The sequence below is a fragment of the Somniosus microcephalus genome, chromosome 8 (assembly GCF_052327205.1).
Source record: "Somniosus microcephalus isolate GS21.2 chromosome 8, FLI_Smic_1.0, whole genome shotgun sequence".
Classification (NCBI taxonomy): Eukaryota; Metazoa; Chordata; class Chondrichthyes; order Squaliformes; family Somniosidae; genus Somniosus; species Somniosus microcephalus.
In genome coordinates, this window is record NC_140994.1 from 17,167,177 (window position 1) to 17,181,861 (window position 14,685).

At 44.4% G+C, this 14,685-nt stretch overlaps 1 protein-coding gene across 1 annotated transcript in view; it reads right to left on the reverse strand.

The window, feature by feature from the left end:
* trim8b (tripartite motif containing 8b) overlaps positions 1-4,672 on the reverse strand; it is a 98,818-nt gene extending 94,146 nt beyond the window's left edge. Inside the window, exon 1 of the mRNA XM_085994296.1 lies at positions 3,114-4,672. Coding sequence (XP_085850422.1) covers positions 3,114-3,716 — 603 coding nt within the window. The 5' untranslated portion in view covers positions 3,717-4,672. The remainder of the gene's footprint in view (positions 1-3,113) is intronic.
* Positions 4,673-14,685: the final 10,013 nt, after the last annotated feature.

Sequence of the window (14,685 nt, forward strand, 5' to 3'; positions counted from 1 at the left end):
AAAGAAATTAAAAATAAATCCAACAAGAACACAGTACTGCAAAGTAACCCGTTTTTTTTGTGCAATTGAAAATGCTTTTATTTTTACATTTAATTAAAAGAAAAAGAAGTTCAGAACCAACATCAAAAGAATATGTCCCCATAAAAGTCAGATTTAATTAGTTCTGTGATCCCACAATGAATGGGAGTAAAACACTTCCCAAGCCATCTCATGACTTCCAGCAGCAAGCTTTTGTTGATGGCATTGATGACTTCATAAATTCAGGAAAATCGCAGCAGTGACTCTGCATTTTTTAACTTAATCTGACCTCTCCTCCCTTTCCACGCCTGCATCCCTGTCTGTCCACACAAGGCTGGCACTACCATTAGCACATTGTGAAAAATGCTAACATTTAGCTAATGGAGCGCTCTCTGTGACCTCCAAACTAAGCTGTAATAGATTTACACTGATGAACACGGGTACAGGCCCAAAATCTTAAATGCCATTCCCAACTTCACTTAAATGCTGGCATCAAACACTGGCTCCCAAACAGTTGCCAAGAGTGCAGAGATATTCAGGGCAGATGAAACTACTGGATGATCACTTTGGGCTTCTAAATTAACAAACTTACCTCTCTAGAATCAGCTGTCCAACTGTTTTGAGTATTTTTATGGGGGGGGGGGCAAATAAAAGTGAAGCGAATAAAACATTAAAAAAGTGGGAAGGATGAATTTAGTAACAGAAGTGAAAAGAGCTGAAATAATTAAAACAAAGTCTCCTACTCAAATTGTTTAAAATCGAGGCACTTGATCTAACGATTCAAAGTCTTGCAAGAAGGACAAATCCCTTCAGATACTAAAAACCAGCCAACTAGCCACAGCTTTTCTTTCAAAAGATGGGTGTACTTCATCTATAGCGCAACCAACAACTCTTGTTCATTCAGAGTCTGGCTTTAAAACATTCCAGTACATGAGGAAATCATTGCTCTTATATACATGCAATCAGTGACCAAAAGTCTCACTCCAGTATATTGTGGTGCCAGTCTGTCAGATCCACAATTTCAAGAAGGTATCAGACTAAGATTTCACTTACAATCTGACCACTAATAAAATTAAAATATATAAAAACTAAAAAAAAAAGTGCTTTTTTTACAGCTTGTAAATTAGAACACTATCCCTAACCTGTCAGGATTGCAGATACCACCAAGACTGAATTGCAGAGGAACATGAAGAATGCTGCACTATAAATCAGAATTGCTTCCACGTGGATAACCCCCCCTGCCTCCTCCACCCTCAGTTAATCCCAGGCAGTTTAGGCCCTGCCAGAATTTAACTCTACTGCAAGAAAATCCCATTTACCCTTCCCTCCCCCAACAGAAGATATTTGCAAGCCTACAAATGTCAGCTGTTCTTATGGGAGGCGTAGCCTCTCCGTTCTAACCCGTGCAATTACAGAATTCCCCATCTATAAGCTTTCAGTTCTACAGCTTTGAGAGGGAGTCTCCAGAGTCGCATTTTCCCTCTGCCCATCACAGAACTCCATGCTAACATTCTGTGAAGGCAAAGTCTCAAGAAGACATCTGCTCATGACAGAGCTCTCATTTTTCAGTTTTATAACCTAATGCATCACCTACTCCCTCACACTATAGCCTCTCTTAGCTTAACACCTCATCATTCTATAGCTGAGGAGGAAAGAAATATACAGCACTGATGAAGAAGCCAAGAACCTCTCACTGCATGAATTTTTTTTTTTTTTTTAAAAAGACGCCGAAAACTCATTCCTACCAAGTTACTGATCTTTGACTATTGCGCCAGAAATGTCATTTATAATGCAAAAAGTGTCCTATACAACCCTTAATTTTTTTTTTTTTTTTTTTTTTTAAAAGGCTAAAGAAAAAACATGAAATAAGTTAGACATGCAAAATAAAACATTCACAGAAAATGGTCAGATTATAATTTCAAAGATATAAAAAGAGTGAGAAAAATGCTGGAACTACACAGATCAGCCAGCACCTGAAAAGACACAGGAACAGGAGTAGGCCATTCAGCCCCTCAGGCCAGCTCCGCCATTCAATGAGATCATGGCTGATCACCTCAACTCCATATCCCTTGATACCCTTGCCTGAAAAAAATTATGGATCTTAGTCTTGAAAGCTGCAATTGTCTCACCATTCACAGCCTTTTTGGGGGAAAAGAGAATTCCAGATTTCTACTACCCTTTTAGGGGGGGGGGGGGGGGGGGGGGGAAGAGGGGGGGGGGGGGAATGGGCGAGAAATGCTTCCTGATTTCCCTCCTAAAGGGCCTGGCTCTAATTTTAAGATCATTTTCCCTCCTCCTTGATTCCCCACCAGAGGAAATAGTTTCTCTCTGTATCTATCCCTATTGAATCCTTTTAACATTTTAAACACCCCGATCAGATCGCCCCTCAAATCTTCTATACTCAAGGGAACACAAGTGTAGGGTCCTTCTGAAGGGCCTCTAGTCTACCCCCACCAAAAAAAATGAGCATTTTCAGATGCTGACTTGACTTGCTGTGCATTTCCAGTTTTTCTTTCAAATTTGTAAGTTTTACTTTTTCCTCTCAAACTGACTCCCTCAAAGATAAGAGACAATTATGATTTAGTCCTCACCCATTAAAGAGATAGAAAGAAATAGATAGAAAGATAGCTAGGTAGATAGACAGAAATATAGATAGCTAGATAGAAATAGATAGATAGAAATATAGATAACTAGATAGAAATATAGATAGCTAGAAATATATAGATAGCTAGCTAGAAATATAGATAGCTAGAAATATAGACAGCTAAAAATATAGATAGATAAATAGATAGATAGAAATATAGCTAGATATATAGGACTAGATAGCGAGATAGCTAGAAATATAGATAGCTAGATAGATAGAAATATAGATAGCTAGATAGATAGAAATATAGATAGCTAGATAAATAGAAATATAGATAGCTAGATAGATAGAAATATAGATAGCTAGATAGAAAGATAGCTAGGATAGATAGATAGAAAGATAGCTAGATAGATATAGAAATATAGATAGCTAGAAATATATGAGAGGAAGATAGATTACAGATTAATGATGTAGTTATAATGCAATGTGGTTGCAGGTGCAGCTTCCTTACCCGTATCTCGTTCCTCCTGACCTCCAGGTCGCAGATGCTATGGCCGTGGTGGCTGCCCATGTAGTAGCAGTAGCGGCACACGGCCACCTGGTCGGTCTCGCAGTGCAGCAGGCGGTAAGCGTCGTGCTGCGTGCAGCTCCAGGCCCGCGCGTCGCCGGCCTCGATCAGCAAGTGGCTGCCGCTGACCGAGGCGGCCTGCAGGTGGGCGCCGACGTGCGACTGGCAGCAGCCGGTGTCGCAGCGCAGGCAGACCTTCTGGGCGGGCGAGCTGCGGCAGTAGCGGCAGCAGAGCGGGCTGTAAGGGGCGGCGGCGGCCGAGTCGGCGGTGGAAGAAGCGGCGGCCACGGCGGCGGCGTCGGCCGTGAAGGAGTTGAACTTCTCCACGATGTTGCTGAGCTTGAGGTTCTTCTCCAGCACCGGTTTCTGCGGGTAAACGTTGTTGCACTCGGGGCAGCGGGTGACCGACTCCTTGCCCCACGCCTCGCCGATGCACGCCCGGCAGAAGTTGTGCTTGCACGGCAGCTGCACCGGCTCGACGAAAACCTGCAGGCAGATGGGGCAGAGAAGTTCCTCCTCGAAGCAGCTCTTCCAGTTTTCAGCCATCTTGAAAAAAAGTCGTTATTTTTTTTAAATTCAAAAAAAACGGCCCAACTCTCTCCCTTGCCAAAAATATATGAGGGAAAATTTTTCCTCAGAGAGACGGAAAGCAACCAAAAATGAATCTATTTTAGCCTCCAACCAACACACACACACCCTCCTCTCTCTGTCTCTCTTTCCTTTCTTCTTCACAGCCCCAGCTTTCAACTGTCTGACTTCCTCACTGCCATCCAGCTCATAAAAGCCTCTCCTCTCTCTCTCTCTTCCAAAAAAAAAGATTTAAAAGGGAAATTCCAATCTTCTTGGCACCATTTAAGCTTAACAGCACACAAAATGTTCCTTTTGGTTTCAAATCCAACACATGCACTCATTTACAGCCATCTTGATTGAGCAAGTCTCTTTTTTAAAAAAAACTGGGTGCTTATTTTCTTTCTCTTTCTCTTCTTCCTCCTCCTCCTCCAAGGATTTTAAATCATTTATATTTATGGCACATTTTTTCTTGTTTCCCCCCACCCCCCTTTCCTTTTCAGTTTTTTTTTCCACAGACGAGCACCACCCTCTTCTGTCAACTCCAAACTGTTCGACTCTCCTCCTCACAAGTCCTAAATAAAGCCACAAAAAAAACACGCTCAGAAGAGGCGAAAATCCAATCTGCTGCTGGCTTTCATCAACATTAAATCCAGATCTAACACACACACAAATCAGTTTGCAGCCATCTTGCTTTCTTCTTGTCTCTATTTTTTTCCTCCTTCGTATTTTAAAGTGTGCATTTATATTAAAAAGGTTTCTTTTATATATATATATAAAAAAAAACACATGCACAAAATCAGAAATAAGGCATTGATCCTCCAGTAATGGACCACAAGCTTCCTCAATCATACGCAGGAAGAGGTGTAAGGGAGAGGGGGAGTTAAAAGGAGGAGGAGGCGATGGAAAAAAAAAACCGGTCTGGCCTTATCATCAGAATAAAAATCCAACGCACTGCCCAAATGGAGTTTAGCTCCCCCTTTTTGTTCGTCATGTGCTAATTCACTTTTTTTATATATTATATATACACAGTAGGATAAGCCATCTGCAATTAAATAGGAAATACCTGCTAAAAGTTGAAGCGATAATTCTTTCTTTTAAGGACACTTTAAAAAATATATATTTTGTATTCAGACGAGAGATTTAAAAGAAGTAAATTGGTGCTATTATTAAATTATTCGAACCGTTTTTTAAAACGTCTGTTTACATTTTAACGAGTTTAAAACATTGTCAAGATTATTAAAGTGGAAAATGTACATTTTTTAATGGACATTCCTCCCCCCCAAAAAAGGACATAATTATTTTGTACGCTTGCAAGAGCAAGTATATATATATTTTTTTAACTGTTTGTACACAATCTGATGCGCGTTTAGTGGTCCTCACGAGAATGTAGACTTGAAGACTTTTACATAGGGATTTAAAATATTTCAGAAACAAAAATGTTTTTAATATTTCCCCAAGTTTGGCTCTAAAAAAAAATCACAATTTTTGAATCAATCCAATGAATAAACGTGCTTTTTGTAACAAAAGAAAGAAACATTTTGAAACGGAGCTACAATCCCAATCTTGTAACTGAATCCAGAAGCGTGTCCGCAAGGTTGGTGGTATTTATGGGACCCACCACAGCCAGTCTGAGGAAGGACTGCCTTGCCATTCCCTATCACCGCCCATTACTCAGCTGCAGTGTCTGCTAAGCTTCTGTAACCTGAAATCCCAACTCCCCCCTCTTTAAATTATTAATCTTTACAACTCGCAAGTTTATTTGACCCCCCTTCCTGAATATTAAGTAAAAATTTTGTCTTCATATAAGGCGGTTTGAGCTCCTATTTGTTTTGTCTAGATTGTGATTGTTAGGACGCCCATAATAATCACTATAAATAAATATAGTACGTAACAACATGCCCTCTAAATATTTTGTATATTTCCAGTAGTTATATGCAGTAATAAATATTAAGATAGGTGCATAATGAATGCAATTTCAACAATCCCTCTAAAACGCACAATATCGTGCGATCAAATTGCACAGCAATTACATTAAAGAACGATTAAACACTCTTAAGTCAGTGAGCAATGAGGCAGTGTTTCCTTGCGATATGCAAAAATTGATCATTTCTCTATTTCAGGGGTGAGGGGACAGGCTGCTTTCAATGAGTCCCGAAAATGACGAAGCGGATATTAACACACACACACACACAACACAGAGAGAAAAAAAGACTGTGAGTCATTTCCTGCTCGGATACACCAGTTTTCGCCTGGCAAGTTTTATTGAATGGCTCATAAAACTTCTCACCGTTTTATTTTTTTCCCTCTCTCCTTGGCAATTTTCTTTTTCAAAGATTTGTTGGAAACGAATTGGGGTTTTCTTTTTTCTCTTAACGCACCCAACCCAAAGGCTCACTGTTGCAGGGTTTCATCAAAGCTATTGTGCAATTCTAGGCGGGCTCTGGTGTTAAAGCAGTCGATAACACATCACTGCTTGGATTTCTTATCGGGAACGTTTCCCATAAATCGCCGTCTCTTCCGTTTCTCCTGCTTTAATTCTCTTTGTTTTACGTTCTTATTGAGCCCACGACTCGTTTTTTTTATCGATCGCCAGGAATATTTCCACTGTTCGTGGAAGGACAAAAGTAAAATCAATTTCGAGAATATTGCCCATGAATTGCCCCTAAAGGTTAAAGTGCACTTGACAAATGCAAACCATGTACAATGTTCTAGAGTTAAAAGGTCCAATAGGTTTTAGAACTGGGCGGGGGGGGGGGAGTGAGATCCTAGGGCAAACATAGGTTTCAGAACTAGGATTCTAGGCGGAGCAGAGATTTCAGAACTGGGGTAGAGAAGGGTGGTTGGGATTCTCGGGGGAACATAGGGTTTAGAACTGGGGTGGGTGGGGAGGTCTGGGATCCTAGGGGGAACATAGGTTTTAGAACTGAGGGGGGGGTGGCTGGTCATAGAGTCATAACGGCACAGAAGGATGCCATTTGGCCCATCAAATCCGTGCCAGCTCTCTGCAGAGCAATCCAGTCAGTCCCATTCCCCCGCTCTATCCCCGTAGCCCTGCAAGTTTATTTCCCTCAAGTGCCTATCCAGTCTCCCCTTGAAAACAATGAGTGTCTCCGCTTCCACCACTTCCGTCGGCAGCGAGTTCCAGGTCCTCACCACTCGCTGCGTAAAAGAGTTTTTCCTCACCTCCCCCCTGCATTTCTTGCCCAAAACCTTAAATCTGTGTCCCCTAGTCCTTGTACCATCAACTAGTGGGAACAGCCTTTCCCCGTCTAGCCTACCCAAACCCGTCATAATCTTGTACACCTCTATCAAATCACCCCTCAACCTCCTTTGCTGTAATGAAAACAAATCCAGCTTCTCCAACCTGTCCTTGTAGCTAAGATCCCCCACCCTGTAACCATTCTGGTAAATCTCCTCTGCACATTCTCAAGGGCCTTCACATCCTTCCTAAAATGTGGTGACCAGAACTGGACGCAATACTCCAGTGTGGCCTAACCAGCACTTTATAAAGGTTCAGCATAACTTCTCTACTTTTGTACTCAATACCTCTATTTATGAAGCCCAAGATCCCATATGCTTTGTTAACCACTCTCTCAATATGTCCTGCCACCTTCAGGGACCTATGCACATTAACTCCCAGGTCCCTCTGTCCCAGCACACTCTTTAAAACTGTGCCATTAAGTGTATATTACCTCTCCCTGTTCCTTCTGCCAAAATGCATCACCTCACACTTCTCTGTATTAAATTCCATCTGCCACTTGTCTGCCCATTCTGCTAGCCTTTCTATGTCCTGTTGCAGTCGATTGATATCATCCTCACTGTTTACACCCCCATGTTTGGTGTCATCAACAAATTTAGAAATTCTACTTTGTATTCCAATATCCAGGTCATTCATATATATCAAAAAAAGCAGTGGCCCCAACACTGACCCTTGGGGAACACCACTGTCTACCATCCTCCAGTCTGAAAAACAGCCATTTACCACAACTCGCTGTTTTCTGTCCTTAAGCCAACTCTTTATCCAAGCTGCCACTGACCCACTTATTCCATGAGCCTCAATTTTATTAACCAGCCTTCTATGTGGTCAATGCCTTCCTAAAATCCATTGCAGTCCCTTCATCAATCCTCTCTGTTACTTCAGCAAAAAATTCAATTCGATTAGTCAAACACGATCTGCCTTTTACAAATCCGTGTTGGCTCTCCCTAAACATAGAAACATAGAAGATAGGAACAGGAGTAGGCCATTCAACGAGATCATGGCTGATCATCCAAACCCTAGCACCCGGTCCCTACACCGACAGCCATCCCACCCAAGCCGTAACCCCGTAACCCCACGTATTTAATCCCCCCTGACACTAAGGGCCAATTTTTATCATGGCCAATCAACCTAACCCGCACATCTTTGGACTGTGGGAGGAAACCGTAGCACCCGGAGGAAACCCACGCAAACACGGGGAGAATGTGCAAACTCCACACAGTCACCCGAGGCCGGATTTGAACCCGGGTCCCTGGCGCTGTGAGGCAACAGTGCTAACCTGTTAATTTTTTCCTTGATTATCGTTTCTAAAACTTTACCCACCACTGATGTTAAGCTGACCGGCCTGTAGTCCCTAGGATTGTCCTTGCACCCTTTCTTGAACAATGGTGTCACATTTGCCACTTTCCAATCCTCAGGCACCTCCCCCACATCCAGGGAAGATTGGAAAATTATGGCAAGCCCTTCCGCTATCTCCTCCCCCAATTCCCTTAGCAACCTGGGATGCAAGTCATCTGGACCAGGCATACCCAGCCTTTCTAGTACATCCTGTCCATCAATTTTCACCCCTTCCATTGCTTCTACCTTTTCCACTTCTACCGATATTTTGTCAACATCCACCTCCTTAGTAAACACCGATACAAAGTACTCATTGAGTATTCTAGCCTTGCCCTGCGCCTCTGAGCATATATCACCTTCTTTGTCTCCAATAGGCCCTACCCTGCCTCTTACTACCCGCTTACTGTTTACATGCCGGTACAAGATTTTTGGGTTCTCTTTTATGTTAACCGCCATTCTACTCTCATATTCTCTCTTTGCCCATCTTATTTTCATCTTCACTATCCCTCTCAACTTATTGTATTTGGTCTGGTTCTCCCTTGAAGAATTCACCTGACATGCATCATACACCCTCTTTTTTTGTTTCATCATCTTTTCTATCTCCCTCGTCATCCAAGGAGCCCTTGCTTTGGTTCCCTTACCCTTCCCTCTTGTTGGAATGTACCTAGCCTGTACTTGGAACATCTCCTCCTTAAAGATCTCCCATTGTTCCGTTACAGTTTTTCCTGTCAGTCTTTGGTTCCATTTTACCCTGGCTAGACCCTTTCGCATCCCAGTGAAGTTAGCCCTATTCCAGTTTAGAAGTTCCACTCTAGATTGTTCCTTGCTCCTCTCCATTGCTAATCTAAAACTTATGATACGATGATCACTCGTACCCAAGTGTTCTCCCACAGACAGTTGGTCAACCTGGCCCACCTCATTCCCCAGGGTCTGAGATCCTAGGGGGAACATAGGTTTTAGAACTGGGGGAAGGTCTGAGACCCAAAAGGGAGCATAGGTTTTAGAACCGAGGTTCACAGGGCATCTGGAAAGACGGGGTGGGGGGGGGGGGGGGGTGTCCACAGGGTCGTTCGATTTCTGTCTGTCATGTTTATGTAGGGTTTTTCCCTGGTCATCATGGTTTGGAGTGGAATAGGGGGTTGGGGGACAAAGAATCAGACACATCTCCTTAAAGCCAGCTCTGCACCATTTTTGCATACAAGTGCAATATTCTAGTCCGCCCAAGGTGCCGTCACCCTAAATAGACAAGAGCTTAATTTAAATATAATACATGAAAATTGAGCATAATGCTGTTTTTTGTCTGCCTATGATGGTATCGCATTGGGCACTCCTTTGACCCATCTGGAGCTGTGCCTGAAGATGCACCGAATGCAAATGCGCTGTAAGGAGGGCGGAGGTTTTTTCATTTCCAGTTTTACAGTGTTGTTAATATTTAAAGGGGGTGCAGGAACAGAGAGACCTGGGGGTTCACATACACAAATCTTTCAAGGCGGCAGGATAAGTTGATAAGGTTGTTAAAAAAGCATATGGGATCCTAGGCTTTTTAAATAGAGGCATAGGGTACAAAAGCAAGAAAGTTATGCTAAACCTATATAACTCTCTGGTTAGGCCTCAGTTGGAGTAAGAACAGAAGAAATAGGAGCAGGAGTAGGCCATTTGGCCCTTCGAGCCTGCTCCGCCATTCAATCAGATCATGGCTGATCTTCTGCCTCAACTCCATTCACCAGCCCTATCGCCATATCCCTTTATGTCCTTACTAGTCAGAAATCTATCGACCTGTTTTGAATATACCCAATGACTGAGCCTCCACAGCCCTCTGGGGTAGAGAATTCCAAAGATTCACCACCCTCTGTGTGAAGAAATTTCTTCTCACCGCAGCACGGTGGCATAGTGGTTAGCACTGTTGCCTCACAGCGCCAGGGACCCGGGTTCAAATCCGGCCTCGGGTGACTGTCTGTGTGGAGTTTGCACATTCTCCCCGTGTTTGCGTGGGTTTCCTCCGGGTGCTCTGGTTTCCTCCCACAGTCCAAAGATGTGCAGGTTAGGTTGATTGGCCATGATAAAAATTGACCCTTAGTGTTAGGGGGATTAAATACGTGGGGTTACGGGGATAGGGCTTGGGTGGGATGGCTGTCGGTGTAGGGACCGGGTGCTAGGGTTTGGATGATCAGCCATGATCTCGTTGAATGGCGGAGCAGGCTCGAAGGGCTGAATGGCCTACTCCTGCTCCTATCTTCTATGTTTCTATCTCAGTCCTGAATGGCCTACCCTTTATCCTGAGGCTGTAGCCCCTGGTTCTAGACTCCCCAGCCAAAGGAAACATTCTCCTAGCATCCACCCTATCAAGCCCTGTAATAATTTTGTATGCTTCAATGAGATCCCCTCTCATTCTTCTGAATTCAACAGAATACAGGCCTAGTTTACTCAATCTCTTCTCATACGACAGTCCCGCCATCCCAGGAATCAATCTCGTGAACCTTCGTTGCACTCCCTCTATGGCAAGTATATCCTTCCTTAGGTAAGGAGACCAAAATTGTACACAGTACTCCAGGTGTGGTCTCACCAAGGCCCTATATAATTGGAGTAAGACTTCTTTACTCCTGTACTCAAATCCTCTTGTAATGAAGGTCAGCATACCATTTGCCTTCCTAATGGCTTGCTGCACCTGCTCATTCACTTTCATTGACTCATGTACAAGGACACCCAGGTCCATTTGAGCATCTGCATTCCCCAATCTTTCACCATTTAGGAAATACTCTGCCTTTCTGTTTTTTCTACCAAAGTGGATAACTTCACATTTATCCACATTATAATCCATCTGCCATGTTCTCGCCCACTCACTGAGCCTGTCGAGATCCCCCTGAAGCCTCGTCATATCCTCTTCACAACTGACACTGCCACCTAGCTTTGTATCATCAGCAAATTTGGAAATGTTACATTTAGTTCCCTCCAAATTATTGATATAGATTGTGAATAGCTTGGGCCCAAGCACCGATCCTTGCGGTACCCCACTAGTCACAGCCTGCCATCCTGAAAGACCCGTTTATCCCTACTCTTTGTTTTCTGTCTGTTAACCAATTCTCAATCCATGCTAGTATATTACCCCCAATTCCATGTGCCCTAATTTTGTTCACCAACCTCTTGTGTGGGACCTTATCGAAGGCCTTCTGAAAATCCAAATACACCACATCTACCAGTTCCCCTTCATCTACTCCACTAGTTACATCCTCAAAGAACTCCAATAGGTTTGTCAAACAGAATTTCCCTTTCACTTGGAAAGCAGTGACAGGATCGGACAAAGTCAACATGGATTTACAAAAGGTAAATCGTGCTTGACTAATCTACTGGAATTTTTTGAGGATGTAACTGGTAAAATAGATAAGGGAGAACCAGTGGATGTGGTGCATTTGGACTTTCAGAAGGCTTTCGATAAAGTCCCGCATAAGAGATTAGCGTGCAAAATTAAGGCACATGGGATTGGGGGCAAGGTATTGACTTGGATAGAGAACTGGTTGGCGGATAGAAAGCAAAGAGTTGGAATAAATGGGTCGTTTTCCGAGTGGCAGGCAGTGACTAGTGGGGTACCGCAAGGATCGGTCCTAGGACCCCAACTGTTCACAATATATATTAATGATCTGGACGAGGGAATTGGATGTAATATCTCCAAATTTGTAGACGACACAAAGCTAGGTGGGAGGGTATGCTGTGAGGAGGATGTCGTGAAACTCCAGTACGATTTGGACAGGTTGGGTGATTGGGCAGAAACATGGCAAATGCACTATAATGTGGATAAATGTGAGGTTATCCACTTTGGTGGCAAAAACAGGAAGGCAGATTATTATTTGAATGGCAATAGATTGGGAGAAGGGGAAGTACAAAGAGACCTGGGTGTTCTTGTGCACCAGTCGCTGAAGGTAAGCATGCAGGTGCAGCAGGCGGTTAAGAAGGCAAATGGTATGTTGGCCTTCGTAGCAAGAGGGTTCTAGTACAGGAACAAGGATGTCTTGCTGCAGTTGTACAGGGCCTTGGTGAGACCACACCTTGAGTATTGTGTGCAGTTTTGGTCGCCTTATCTGAGCAAGGACGTTCTTGCCATGGAAGGAGTGCAGCGAAGATTCACCAGGCTGATACCTGGGATGGCAGGAATGACGTATGAGGAGAGATTGTGTCGATTGGGCTTATACTCACTGGAGTTTAGAAGATTGAGAGGGGATCTCATCGAAACCTATACAATTCTGTCAGGCCTGGAAAGACTAGATGCAGGAAGGATGTTTCCGATGGCCGGGGAGTCCAGAACCAGGGGTCATAGCCTAAGGATAAGGGGTAAGCCATTTAGGACTGAGATGAGGAGGAATTTCTTCACCCAGAGAGTGGTGAACCTGTGGAATTCTCTACCACAGAAGGCAGTAGAGGCCAGTTCATTAAATATATTCAAGAAGGAGTTGGATATATTTCTTAAGGCTAAAGGGATCAAGGGATATGGGGAGAAGGCAGGGACAGGGTACTGAATTTGGATGATCAGCCATGATCTCATTGAATGGCGGAGCAGGCTCAAGGGGCCGAATGGCCGACTCCTGCTCCTATCTTCTATGTTTCTATAAATCCATGTTGACTCTGCCCAATCTTATTAGTTTCTAAGTGCTCAGTTATTGCATCCTTTATAATAGATTCCAGCATTTTCCCAACTACTGATGTGAGGCTAACAGGTCTGTAGTTTCCCGTTTTCTCTCTCCCTCCTTTCTTAAATAGCGGGGTTACATTTGCTATCCTCCAATCTGCAGGAACCGTTCCAGAATCTATAGAATTTTGGAAGATGACAACCAATGCGTTCACTATCCCAATGGCCATCTCTTTCAAAACCCTAGGATGTAGGTCATCCGGTCCTTGAGATTTATCGACTTTTAGTCTCATTAATTTCGCTAGTACTGTTGTTTTACTAATAATAATTTCTTTAAGTTCCTCATTCTCGCCACACCCTTGGTTTTCTCATATTTCTGGGAGGTTTTTTGTGTCTTCCTCCGTGAAGACAGAAACAAAGGGGTCGATTTTCCTGGAGCCATCAGGCAGGTTTTCAGGCATGTGGGGGGGGTGGGAAATAAAAAAATAAAAATCGCAAAAACAGGGGGTCGCAACCCCCCCGCCCCCCCCCCCATCTGATTCCCCGCCCCGTCTGACTTTCACCCCGGTGTTTCAATCCGACCCGACTCAGTCCCGCCCGCAGCAGGCGGGTCTGGTCGTCTGGAGCCTAATCACCAATAATTGGCATCTATAATGCCATTTTAAGGGGCCCTTGCTATTTTCAGCCTTTTCCTATGCTAAACACGCCTGGTGGGAACCCCGCTGATGAAACCTGGTGTGAACAATATCGGCTTGCTTACTATCAGCTGCAGGTCAATCAGGAAAGAAGAGATTTAATCAGACAACATTTGTAGGTTGCAGGACCTTGTTGTTTCAGGCTTGGGGCAACTTGTTCCAGGCTTAGGCACAGCTGTGGAAGGTTGGAGCCTCACACACTTCTCCAGTGTGCGCTCCTGGGAAGCACCTCTCGGCACCCTCACTCAGCGCTTCCTCAACGGAGGCATCTACCAGAAGTATGGGAGGCCTTTTTTCCCTTCCCTTCATCCCATTAGAGGATCTCCAGCAGCAGAAACATCAGCAGCAGAACCAGGAACAGCAGCATCAGCTGCAGGAGCGCCAGGCTGCTGCTCACGCACCTGAAGCTGCACAGGCCAGAAGGGGCCAGCGTTTGGATGTGGCTTGAGAGCACCTTGCTGCGCATCAGGGGGCCATGGAGACCCGTATCTGCACTGGCAGTCCTACTCAGAAGGACTTCCATGAAGGTCTGGTTTCTCTGTTCAGTAGATGCCCATCGCTTCTCAAGAGATGTCATTCTATTATGAACACTCACCATGTTTTCCATACCCTGGCGACTTATCTCCTCCATGGAGGGTGCCAATCTTTCCATGGTGATGCGTTCATGCGCCAATGACTACACAAAGGCTCAGCTCATCTTCGCTATGGACTCCTCCATTCGCTCCACACTCGCAGCGACCCTGGAGACAAAACCTGCCAGAGACTCCTGCATCTGTGCATGGAGATCCATCACCTCTTCTCTTGCGGATGGACCCAGAGGCAGAGGGTCGACATGCAGCTGAGCTGAGCTGGCAGAGTCCTGCGCCCTCTGACGAGGACTCTCCACTGCTGTCCCTGTCTCCACAATCTGCTGATGCTCACTTGTGAGCTGTGAAACACCAGGTGACAACACTACTCTATGTCCCGAAGGTCCCCCCGAGGTGTGAGTGTCTGCGCTGGTGCTGGGTGTGCTTACTTCTGCTGATGCTGCGCCTTCAG